Source organism: Oreochromis niloticus, linkage group LG8 (genome assembly GCF_001858045.2).
Source record: "Oreochromis niloticus isolate F11D_XX linkage group LG8, O_niloticus_UMD_NMBU, whole genome shotgun sequence".
Classification (NCBI taxonomy): domain Eukaryota; kingdom Metazoa; phylum Chordata; class Actinopteri; order Cichliformes; family Cichlidae; genus Oreochromis; species Oreochromis niloticus.
The window spans coordinates 25,618,014-25,630,749 of NC_031973.2; the positions used below are offsets into that span (position 1 = coordinate 25,618,014).

Here is a 12,736-nt window from a genome sequence, read left to right on the forward strand (position 1 = left end):
AGGCAGTCAATGTTTCAAATCATTGTAGGGTGTCTTCCTTTCTCGTATGCTCATGTTTATTAGAATTATTACCAACAGAGGACCATCTTGCCAGAGGGGGGGAAGCAAATTTTAGGTGGCAGCCAGTGCCCCTCCTGGCCTCCCCTTGGTGACACCCCTGTCAGTGAGGATCATATGACTGTCGGGGTTTTCTCTGTTGGGGTCTTTACCTTACAATATAAAGCACCTTGAATGAATTGTGACTTGGCACTATATAAATCAAATTGAGTTAAAAGAATAAAGGAGGACCGACTGTTAACAAAAATGCAGTACTATATACTAATAATAATACTAATACTAATTCAACTCTTTGTGTCTGTATTTCTTTCTCTTATGCATAGCTGCTGAATGTGGATAACAACCCCAAGATGAACCAGTATGTTGGCTTGTTGGAACTGATCTGTTCCTCCTGTCCCATACCAACTGCCGAAGTGCTACAGGATGTCTCAATACTCTATGCCAGACTTGGTAAGAACATTTAGATTGCCTTTCTTTCATTGATTTTCCCACATTCAGTGACTCATACATTTGTTTACTGTTGATGTCCCATCTGCCTGCAGCTCATTATTTCCTACTCAATAGTCTCTCCATTGACTAGCTTAACTTGATACTTCCTTCCTCTGTTTTCTTTACATAAAATATTTTAATTCAATGTTGTATTTGTTTTAACAGCTAAAAGCTGTAAGTCCAAAATGTCCGGAGACCAGGAAAGAATACACAATTACTGCTCCCCTTTGAAAGGTGAGTCATGTATCTATTCCAAAAACAACGCACTTTTCATTACCTGTTCACACAGAATTTCTGTTGGAAATCCAGCATTATCTGCCACCTGTCAGTGTGCCGCATGCTTTAAATGCAGCTGGGATGAATTTGTTGCTGCAGCATTAAAGTATTTTGAACTTGGGACTGAAGACAGTCAGACTGCACTGTGTGGAGTGGGAGTGTTTATATTTTTTTCATTGAACAATATTTTTGTAGTACCTGTGGAAAACTATTTATTCAGATGATAAACTTAAAACAATATAAATACTCGGCAGATCCTTCGTGCAGAAAGCTGAATGTAAGCATCAGATGAAAGATGTGATGCAAAGATATTGTGTGAGGTAAAAGACATGGGTGCATGTTAGTGTTCTTAAAACAATGGAAAGTTGTTATGGCAGTTAGGATCACCAGTATGGTCAGCAGTTACAACAGCATGTGTCAAAGTTAATAAAGCAGTCAATTAAAGTAAAAACCTTGGTGCCGATTGCTGCAACTTGCATCATAAATCAGTCAAATATGAGCACACAGAGAACCATCTGAATGGTCAGCATTGGGCAGTTCTTTCTATTTTTGTGTCTATATGATGCTGGTGACCGCAGATATGTTTTATATGGTCACCACTAGGGATGGGTATCGAAAACCGGTTCTTGTTGAGAACCGGTTCCCACTGTTTCAATTCCTTGGAATCGTTTGCCATTTTTGCAAACGATTCCCTTATCGATTCCAGTCGCCCCGAATGACGTCACCACGTTGCGGAGTGTCGGAGCGTACCCGGCAGGAAACACGGCGCCTAAGCAGCTCAAACGCTTAAAAGTTTGTTTATACTTTACGAGAACGGACTGTCATCCGTTCAGGGCAACTTGCAATACTTGCAAAGTAGATATTTCATTAAGGGAGGAAACACTACGAATATGCAAAAGCATTTGCTCACAAAACACGCGATGAACTTAAATGAATGTCTTTAATTCCGCTCCGGACTCGTGAATCTCAACCCAGCAGGAGCGGTAACGTTTGCACGTCATCTCCCGTTAATGCGGCAGGTAAATAATCAACTAACAGTGCATATTATGTTAGCGCAATCTGCTTTATTACAAAACCTGCCATTGTGCATTTAGGTGACCGTGATGAGAGAGACAGACAGAGTCTGGCTGGCGCTCGCTGGCAGTTGTCGCTGCAGTCTACCGGTAGCGTCTCTTTTCAGGCCCGCATGTCACCGAGCAGTGACTAGTTTGTGGTCAAAACCTTGCAGCCATTTGCCACAGCAGATGGTAAGTGAATGTGTTTAATTGTAGGCAGGGACATTACTGGATATTCTTGTGTAATTGCTACAGAATAATTTATGTTATACTTTGTTATATTGCTACAGAAGAATATTTATTTTATTATTTTACGTTTACAATTTTCCCCGGGGACCCTGTGACACCCCATTGAAGAGCCGTAGGCTGTGGATCTCTTAAGATCTCACTGTTGGGTTTGTAAGGCCATGTTACTCCTAAATTTCTATCTTGTTCAAAGAGAAGATATAAAACAGTTCTAAGCTAATCGACCTTAGTGTTCTCCTTTTTAAAAACAAGAATCGATAAGAGAATCGATAAAGAATCGAATCGTTAAACAGAATCGAAAATGGAATCGGAATCGTTAAAATCTTATCAATACCCATCCCTAGTCACCACAGAAGCCCCACCCACCTGCCATTGAAAATAGGTTTTTTTTGCAGGGGCAACCAAAGAAGGTTGGCTTCAAATGAGTGGAAGGAAGATGAAATGCTAAATCGAAATCTGCATTTAGTGTAAACCCTTTACAACCAACCCGCAGTTTTTGTAGTACAATGAGAAAAAAAGGAGTCAGGCTAAATGTCTACAGCTTATTCTATGCGTATCTTTGCTGTGTATGTGTTACGTGTCTGATTTATATGGTTGTGTGTATGTCTGATAGGGATGGTGTCTGATAAGAAGGTCTTCCCTACTAAGGATAACAACTGGGTGAGTCTGGCACATAAGCCTATGATCAGTGACAGCAAAGAGCTGGAGAAGATCTTCAAACCTCATAAGCAGGTGCGTCTGCTCAACCTTCCCCCACCAGAGAAGAAGACAGCTCTCAAGAACAAGACAGGAAACTCTGGTATAGTGCTTTTACATTTTTTACATTTTTATTCTTTGTGTTAGAATATACTGTGATTGTTACTTTTTATGATTTTTTTTTCTCTTAATAGACGCAGCAGATCAAACTGCATTCAATGAGAAAGACAGACAACTGTTTCTGGAGATCTGTGGTATTCATCCGCTCTCCAAATGTGTCAAGAGTGAGCCTCTGACTGAGAACCTGAGGCCCTGTCCGGCCATGCAGAGCCTGATCCGCTGGATTGTTCCCTACATTCAGAGGTTTCTCTATCACCATGATGAACTGAATGAAGTCTATTCAGAGCTGACTGAACAAAACATAGCAGGAAAAATCAAGCACCTGTACTTTGCACAGGTAGGAGGATAAATCTGAAGGAATTTTCAACCCTAATTTGTCTGTATTTTCCCTCTTAAGAGTCTTCTTGTAGGTGTAAGGAGAATACATCCACAACACCTAAAGCTCTACAAGGAAGAAAGCATGAAAACAATGACAACAAATGTGCACTCTTTTGTTTCTGTCTGATTATTCACAGGTGGGCAAGCTATACATTCGCCACCAGCTGGATGTAGCTGACGGTGAGGACCCTGTGATTGAGTTGGTGGATGTCATCTGTCTGCTGAAGGATAAAAAAGAGCTTTATATCCAGAAAGATAATCTCTCAGCTGATCTGGACATCTGCAGGTTTGTGTGATGGACGGTCTCAGAAATTAGTTACTCCAGCTAAATGATTCTTAAATGTCTTAATTGTACCATGCAGTGATGTTTTTCAACCTTCACTAAGTCAGGAAAAGTTCAAGAAAGTCTTGTGGAACAGTTCAGTGTTAAATGTTGGTGTCCAACTATTTTTCTATGAACTCTACAGCAACTATATTTTATTTTCCTTTGTTTTGCAGTTTTATGTGTAGTCATTAGAAAAAGATTGAATTGAATTTGGAGGGAAACACAGAGTAGAACCTCATCATTATATGCATTACTATAGCATATTTACACATGTTCTGTTCTAATTCAATTCAATTCAGTTCAGTTGTATTTATATAGCGCCAAATCACAACAACAGTCGCCTCAAGGTGCTTTATATTGTAAGGTAGAACCTACAATAATTCATACAGAGAAAAACCCAACAATCATATGACCCCCTATGAGCAAGCACTGTGGTGACAGTGGGAAGGAAAAACTCCCTTTTAACAGGAAGAAACCTCCAGCAGAACCAGGCTCAGGGAGGGGCGGGGCCATCTGCTGCGACCTGTTGGGGTGAGAGAAGGAAGACAGGATAAAGACATGCTGTGGAAAAGAGACAGAGATTAATAACAAGTATGATTCAGTGCAGAGAGGTCTATTAACACATAGTGAGTGAGAAAGGTGACCGAAGAAGAAATATGCAATTCTGGATTTTGGATTTTTACTAAGTGTTCAACTGTTTGTGGTGCAATTTGGACCAACCTGATGTAATTTAACAAAGTATCATTCACATAGCATGTGTTCAGAACATATGTTATAACAGCTATTAAAGAAAAACCAATATCAACAGAAACTATTAAGCTCTGCAAGCTCTGGCACTGAATTTCTAGCCATTTCCCCAGAGTGTTTCTCATTGAGATATACATGAATTAATAAACCCTTTTATTATCAGATTATTTCTACATTTAACTTTTAATATGGCATCAAGTCTTAGCTGTCAGTTGAGATCTATGTATCCACATGATTTTATTAATATGATGAAGACTCATATTAATCTTTGCTGAATTTCAGAAGTCCTTCCCTCACATGCATTTAAGTCTCATAAAGAGAATATATAATGAGTAAGCTGTTCATAGACTTACCCTGTACATGCTTTGGCATTTGTCTTACAGTAGCTTGCAATGCTGTGTGTGTCTTTCAGGGAGGTGGTGAAATTGTTTTGCACAGAGAGCAGCCACCAAAAGGAGCTGACACATTTCCTGAGTGGCCTGATAGCCTCGCGCAGTGTAAGTGATATATAATTCCTTCCAGCATCGATCACTAATCCACATCTAGTGAAAAGAGTCTTTAATCATTTGCACTTTTTCATCCTGACACTTGCACAAACTTACCGCAGAGCTGACCGTAGCGCCGGGTAACGGCCGTTTCCCTGGAGAGCAGTTGCATTTGCATTATTTGCAGACTCATAGAGCAGTGCAGCAGCAAAAGATGCTCAGATCTGGGCTCAGCTCTGATCCTGCTCCACTGATCATTCTCTTCTGGTTTTCCAGTAGAACAGAGCTGTGTTATATAATCAGTATTGACATCTGGATAAAATGTTTGATTTAGGTTCCATTTTGGGATTTTCCAAAGTCAATAAAATGAAATTCTTCAGTGTCTGATTAAAGGCTTTAATGATATGATTCTGAAGCGTAACATCCCTTTAATACACTGCAGTCAGACAGATATGAGAGGCTTAGGGGAAATCTGGCTCCCAACTTATTATATTCACTTATTACTTAGAGTATCCCAGGAAGTTGATGACTAGAAGTACGTGTTAATTAGGACATCAGAGCTTTACTGAGAATGTCTGTCGTTACCACTGTTGGCAAGAGAATCTGAAAAGATTCTCTGAAAAGAGAGACCTCAGATCTACTCAGCACTGGTCTTATTATGTAGTGATTTTATGAGGAACAGACAGAATCAGACAGATGATGAATGGATCAGACCTCTGTGTTCCTCCTAAATGACTCAAATGCAAGTCCCACAGGGCTTCCAGTGTGAATAAAATAATGAAGTGCAGTTAGTTTTGTTCTTTGATACAAAACAAATGCTATATTCTATCCAAGCAACAATAAAAATGAAGCATGCAGATGTGCCAAAACTGCAGTTCCTTCCATTTGAGGCAGGCTCCTAAGGCTTTGTCTGTACATTGCACCTGTACAGTTTACGGATGCAGCTTGTTATCTATGTTAGTTAGCTGTAGCAGTTACCTTAGCACTCCTGTGTCTCATCTGATTATGGTCATTTCTAGATGTAAAAAAAAAAGAACATGGCAGCAGGCAAAATTCAAATGTTTTAGTTTCAAAATTCAAAGTCCACAAACCACTGGTGATATCGTGTTGCTACGTCCATCTTTTTTATACAGTCTGTGAACCTAGCCTAATATTATGTGTATGCCGTGTATGCTATAATAACTACAATAACTATAATAAATACATATGCAGGATCCAAGAGCCCTGAAGAGATTCTTGGCCAAAGAGGAAATCAGAGAGCTGCCCAGTGAGGAGGAACTGTGGGAGGTCCCAGAGCCTCCCAAACCAGACATTCCCCCTGAAAGAGGTACAGAAGACACATGGTGGAAAAAACACACACAGCCATCCTGTCACACATGAAATGTTGGATTTACATAAATATCAGAACATATCGGCCAGTCAGGACAACAGTGAACCTCTGGGCCACAGAGGTAGTAACCTTTTGGAAAAACAGTGCAACAGATAGGTTATCGTTATGTTGATGGAATTTGATCGAACAGACTACTAAAGGTGAAAGTTGAAAAGTCAAAGCTTCCACTTGTTTCCATTAATTTGTCCACCATAACAGACCATTAACCCTTAAAGTGCAATAGGTTTGATTAAGATAACAGTTTAATTGAACATAGCATTGCTTGATGTCATTGCGATGGCTCAGGTTACACTCTTCTACACATCAAATTGGCTGTTTTCACACACACCATGCTATTTAAGCTGTTGTAACCTGGCCACACCTGCTGCACATCTGCAAGCTGCTTTGCAACCCAGCGCCACACTACACAATGTTTTTCTTTCATTTTGGCTTGTCTGCATGGGTCAGACTTGTCATTAACACCTGCTCTATGTAGTGCTTAGGTCTTCCTTCAGATCTCCCACAACAGAGCCATAGTGCCAAAAATATATATCGGTAAATAAGGCTCTTTGTTACTCTATAGTGCTCCTCACTGATTTACTTACCTTCGTGAAATTGCAGAATGTTTGAAAAACAGCCTGAAAAATCCATGTGTTCAGGCCAGTGTTGATGTGCATGAGAATCACTGTTTGATGCAGGATATCAGCTCAGTGCTACAACTGCAACACGAGCTGAATCCTAAAACTCACTGCTGCTTCCTCTCACTCTTCCATCTGCAGTTCCTCCAATTCTCTCTGTGACACTTGCCCCCATTTCCATTATCATTTCATAATATTCAAAGTGTTTTTCTTCGCAGTCTTAGGCTCACACAAACACTCTCCTTCCGCACACACGGACACACGCACACACACAGTGCACATAACTGGTGTGTTTCTCGCATATGCTAATTCGAGTTTGTTCACTCTTGTGTGTGGCGACATAAAAGAGCAGCTGTTGCCAGGGCTCAAAGAGCAAGAGGAGCAGATCCCATACTGCAGCAGAGAGCACACATATACACACACATACACACACATAGATACACATTTTACAAGGATTAATATGATCAAAGACTTTTTCATTACACATTTTGCTTTTATGGCACGACAGCTCTGAGACAGGCTCACACTGTGTATGATTGGTGTTTTATTTAAGGTTTCATTTCAATGTTCCCTTTATATTCTTTGGATTTAACTGAAACTATTATCCTCCAGTGCTGGCAAGGAGTTCCTCCTCCACCAGCTCCACAGTCGAGCCATCTCGCCCTGGACAAGAGGATGGGGAACAGACGCTGGTCTGCTGGCCTCCTCGAGCACCAATACACAGCACAGGAGGCAGTCGAGCTGGTACATAATGCATAATGCAGTGTTAAGAGTTAAAAAAATATGTTTATATTAGCAGTATAAAAAGTGCATGTTTCATTTGTCACGTATGTCAGGAGGTCAGGAAGACAGCAAAGTGGTGGAGGCTGTCATGAAGATGTGGCCTCCTCCAGCTGGACCTAAAGAACAAGGCCTGGAGAAGGACGTCTCACCCAGAGGAAGCAACCACGAGGGAAACTATCCACCCAGAAGCAACAGCAGCACCAACAGACCTGCAGAGCAACCCATCCTTCAGAGGGTTCCCAGTCATCCAGAGCAAGCTAACACAACTGCTGCTGCAAACACCAACACCCCACCACCACCAGGTTACACATTCAAGATCCTTACAAACACAGATATTCAGTTCAATTTTATTTGTAGAGCACCAAATCACAACAACAGTCGCCTCGAGGTGCTCTATATTGTAAGGTAGACCCTACAGTAATACATACAGAGAAACACACAACAATCATATGACCCTCTATGAGCAAGCACTTTGGTGACAGTGGGAAGGAAAAACTCCCTTTTAACAGGAAGAAACCTCCATCTGGTTTGGGTGAGAGAAGGAAGACAGGAGATATATATGAAAATTTTCTTCTTCTTCTGTTCAGGCTGTTTGTGTTAGAAATGGACAAAGAATAAATCTGTGCAGTTTTAAGTGTTTTACCTTTGCAAAATTATATTTTCACCACAGGGCAGCATGGTAACGCAGAACCGTTAGTTAATCTTTCTCAGTTTGTGATAATCACAAGACACTGAAAATACTTACAGAGTGAGAGGTAGATTAAAAGATCATCCACAAGAACGTAGTTTTATTGTCTTAACCAGCTGCATCTTGCATTATCAGTTAAGATGTTGATTTTAGTGCTTGTTAATGAGCGAAGACACAGCACTACAAACAGAAAGTTCTTGTGTAATTCTGCATTGTGTCATTATTCCCAAACTGTTACAGCACATCCTCTAAAAACTAATGTTTTCCATTTGGTGTTGTCTGTCACCAACAGAGCGCCGTCAGCAGAGTGAGACCACTCGGTCTGACACAGCTGAAGGTGGAGAGAAAAGCCTTGCAGCTCCCAGACCTCCACTGAGTCCTCCATCTGAACCACCTGCTGAGACAGCCAGCAGCCAGCCCGTTCCAAACAGCCTGTAGGCTTCTTCTCCTCCTCCCAAATATGTGAAATATTCAGAAAATGTTGATTTTCACTCTTACTGAGTATGTATTTCTAATCTCTCTCCTTTGTCTCTCTGTCAGTGCTGTACCTGAGGCTGTGGTGCTTTCTGGAACTTTCCAGGGGACTGCAGCAGATGCTGCAGAGATCCGTCCTCCTCTGAACCTGGACTTCCCTCAGTGGAGCAAAAGCCAGGCCACACTTGAAGACATGGAGCTCACCTGCCAGAGACCCACCACCGTCAGTATATCGACTGCAAGCTTTGGTTTCCTAGTCGCTGGTTATCAAGTTTTTCTTAATAGCTCTTCTGTTTTGTAGGTGGTCTTATCAGAAGACGAGATAGATGTGGCAGCGATCGGCGAATGGGGGGAGCAGCTGGTCAACTCCTTCCTGTGCCAATGGAGAGACAGCAGCGACCCTGTACGACCCACGCACGTCATGTGGTGCAATCAGAGCGGGGAGACCGGTCAGCCCTACGACTTTAAGCTCACCTTCAGATCCACAGGAGAGCCTGAGGTGGTGTATGTGGAGGTGAAGTCGACTATAAAGAAAGAGAAGTCATTTATCCACATGTCTGCCAACGAGTTGGACTTTGCACTGAAGGAAAGGGAACGATACCACATATACAGAGTGTACAGCGCTGGAGATGCTCAGAACGTACGCCTTTGTCGGATTCAGAACCTAGCGCAGCATCTCCACACCAAAGACTTAGCTCTTTATCTGTTTGTGTAGTTCCTTTTAAAATCTGTGGAGATATTTGCACAAGTTGCCTAAAATAATTTTGTGTAATTTTTAATGTTCATAGTAAATGCACTGATTTTAGTCCTTTTAGCTGTATATTGTGTCGTGTATGTTTAATGTATTGCCTGCTTTTGAGCAAAAGATACATTTTTCTCCTTTTAATGTCAACTGTTTTCCATATTCAGTGAAGTTAAGCAATCTGCTAACCTTTTTTACTTTCTGTACCATTCCTTTATTCCTTTGAAATAATAAAAGTGTGTCTATTGAAGAGTTTCTTTTATTGAATTGAAAAGCACCAGCTGACAACATTTCAAGGTACTTTATATGTTTACATGACGAGAAACCCATGATCCAATGTTTCCCTATAAGCAAACACTTGGTGACAGTGGGGAGGAAGAACTCCCTTTTAACAAGAGACCTCAAGTGGAAGATGAAGGACAAGAAAAGAGGATGCAAAGAGGAGCATAGCGAGACTATGAACACCAAAGAGGATTAAACAGAAACTACAGGAGAGAGAAGACAAAAGTTAATGACTCGCAGTAGTATATTATATGTTTGAGGACCGAAAAGAGGCGAGTGAAGGATAAGTGCATCAGAATAAAATACTTATTTTTACAGCACTTTACAAAACAGTTACAATATGCTTAAAATAATTCAAATAAAAGAAAGTGCTCTTTGTGTCAAAATAAAGCTCAAAGATCACAACCAGACTAGGGGCATAATACTTACATAATACTTCATGTTGGACGACATATTCATGTTTTTCCAAGCCACTGGCCACCTTTGGGTCAGACAAATAACTGGAGACTTGATATTTGGAATCACTGAGCTAAAAGATCTTTTGTGACACCCATCATATAACATCAGGCAAAGCCCCCCAAGCAGTCTGACCCTGTGCTGTCACCTGATCCAGCCCAAACTCTGAGCTTTATCAAAAGGGAAAGTTTAAAGTGTAATCTTGAAAGAAAAGAGGACAACTGTTTCCCAAATCCAAACTGGAAGCTGGTTAGAAACTCTGGGAACCACAAGTAAGCCAACAGTGTGAACTTAACAGGGCGCCAATAAAGAGACATTAATTTGAGGAAAATACGATCTCTCGTTATTTGTTTCTACTACATGTTAGTAACTGGGATTCTGCATTTTTGGTCAACTGAAGACTTTTCAAGGATCTTTTAGAACAGCCTGAATTACAGTTGGAATTACAGTAGTCCAACCTTAAAGTAATATGGCTGCCTCTACCTGAGCCGGGTTCTGGTTTTGAGCTCAGCTGCTTCTGATATAGTTAGAAGTCTTCAAAGGGGGGTCCCTGATATTCTGTCTAGTTCAATCATTAACCCAAAGGGAAGCTAATGAAATCCCCGCCTGCCACGGTGGTCTCTGGACCCCCTCTTTGACAGCCACACCCTGTGTAGCTTCTGTAGGACAGTAATATCTCCAAAGCAGGACACTTATTAGCCATGTGAGGAGTGCTAGTGGAGAGATCAGAAACAGCCTGGGGAAACGGCACCTCCCTATTTTCATCTCATGATGCAACCTTATGGTAACCAGAGGGCTGTTTCCTACAAAGAATCAGTCACGGGGAGCACTGAGGCACAAAATGTACAAAATAAATCAATAGCAGGGGGTTATTCCTGTAAAGCAGCAAAGGGGTCCTGAGATGATTTGTCTAAAATCCTTTGCAGCATTTTCCATTCTGTTGGAGGGCCAATAAAGTATTTTGAGTGTTGTCATTATATCGTGCAGCACAGAGCTGAATATTGTGCTGATGTTTTGTGATATGAGGCCACAGGCATGAGTCAAAAAGGAGATGACTAGCAGGTGATGTTTGTTTTGTAAACACCACATTGATATTAGAAGTGGGACTCTTCTTGCACTGCATAGCTGCCCCCCTCTGTACTGGACTCATGCTGCATTCATGTGTAGCTTGTAAACTTAACATTCAGTTCTTTTTATGGTTGTTGTTGTAAGCTAAAGCATGGGGCATACTGCCACTTGGATCTCAGCAAAATACCATTTAGATCTGTATCAGACTCCAGACTTGTTTTTAAAGATAGAATCCATAAGACAAATAATACTGTCACGGTTTAAGTTATATTCTTTGATTTATTGTTTTTCATGGGCTTGGTTCTCTTTATTGTTTTCTGCTTGTGGTATATTTAGTTTCTAGTTCACTGTACCTTCTGTCTGTTCCACATTTAGTTACTCTCGTCTCTGTGTTTCATGTTCCCTTTGTTCTCCTTGCCAGTCACGTCTCCATGTCACAGTGTCAAGTCTGCGTCTTTGTGAAGCTCTCTTATTTCCTGTTTATTTTGATAGTTCCTTGTCCTGTGTTCAGTGCATTCAGGTTTGTTTCCTCTCCGTCTTGTTATGTCAGATTTGTCCCAACTGTGTTTCCCTCCTGTTTCCCATTCCCTCGTTACTCCCTTGTGTACTTAAGCCCTGTGTTGTCCTCTGTCCGTTGTTGCTTCGTACCACACCATGTGCTCTAAGGTTCTCCTGGTTTCTATCATTCATCGTTCTGTGCGCCTCATTTTCTACTGTTTCTAGTTTCCATGTTCAGGGTTTTGGATTGTTTTTTGTAAAGTTACTTTATGGAGGATTTTTCCCAGTGAATAAAGCTGCCGCTTTAAGTTTACGTTCCGTGTATGAGTCCTGCATTTGGGTCCATCCTGCCTGCCACACATGACAAATACTAAGCCAAGTTTTCTTTAATAATTTACTGTCCACATGACGAAAATAGTCTTGGAATAAAATGCTACACATGGATAGCCACAACCATAGTAATAGCAAAACAAAACCCATAATTGGCAACTATTGTGGCAAATCTCAGCTTAAGAGTAAAATATTCTATCTTCCGCAAAGTGATAAGAACACCATAAGGTCATCTCACAACCCAGCCTCAAGCAGCATTGTTTAAGACTGAATGTTTCACGTCTAAAGCTAGAGGTGTGGCTTTGCATATTAATAGAAACCTTAGATTTCAATTAAATTCAACAGAAAAAGACAAGCATAGTAGGTTCATTTTTATAGACTGTGTAATAGACATGAACAGAATGGTATTAGTATCCTTGTATGGCCAAAACTAAGATGACCCACGATTTTTTTTATAATTATAAAGCTGGCAGCAGTCAAAGGCCAATGTGTTTGGACTGCGATTACAACCTAGTTTTAAACCCATCAATGGAG

At 40.9% G+C, this 12,736-nt stretch overlaps 1 protein-coding gene across 7 annotated transcripts in view; it reads left to right on the forward strand.

Moving 5' to 3' along the window:
* Window positions 1-9,818, forward strand: part of wu:fj29h11 (uncharacterized) — a 44,997-nt gene extending 35,179 nt beyond the window's left edge. For all 7 annotated transcript variants that reach the window (XM_013273414.3, XM_013273421.3, XM_013273413.3 and 4 more), the window contains 12 exons: window positions 381-507; window positions 712-780; window positions 2,737-2,922; window positions 3,014-3,276; window positions 3,455-3,603; window positions 4,802-4,886; window positions 6,087-6,201; window positions 7,494-7,625; window positions 7,718-7,966; window positions 8,645-8,786; window positions 8,893-9,049; window positions 9,128-9,818. In XM_013273414.3, coding sequence (XP_013128868.1) covers window positions 381-507; window positions 712-780; window positions 2,737-2,922; window positions 3,014-3,276; window positions 3,455-3,603; window positions 4,802-4,886; window positions 6,087-6,201; window positions 7,494-7,625; window positions 7,718-7,966; window positions 8,645-8,786; window positions 8,893-9,049; window positions 9,128-9,541 — 2,088 coding nt within the window. In that variant the 3' untranslated portion in view covers window positions 9,542-9,818. The remainder of the gene's footprint in view (window positions 1-380; window positions 508-711; window positions 781-2,736; window positions 2,923-3,013; window positions 3,277-3,454; window positions 3,604-4,801; window positions 4,887-6,086; window positions 6,202-7,493; window positions 7,626-7,717; window positions 7,967-8,644; window positions 8,787-8,892; window positions 9,050-9,127) is intronic.
* Window positions 9,819-12,736: the final 2,918 nt, after the last annotated feature.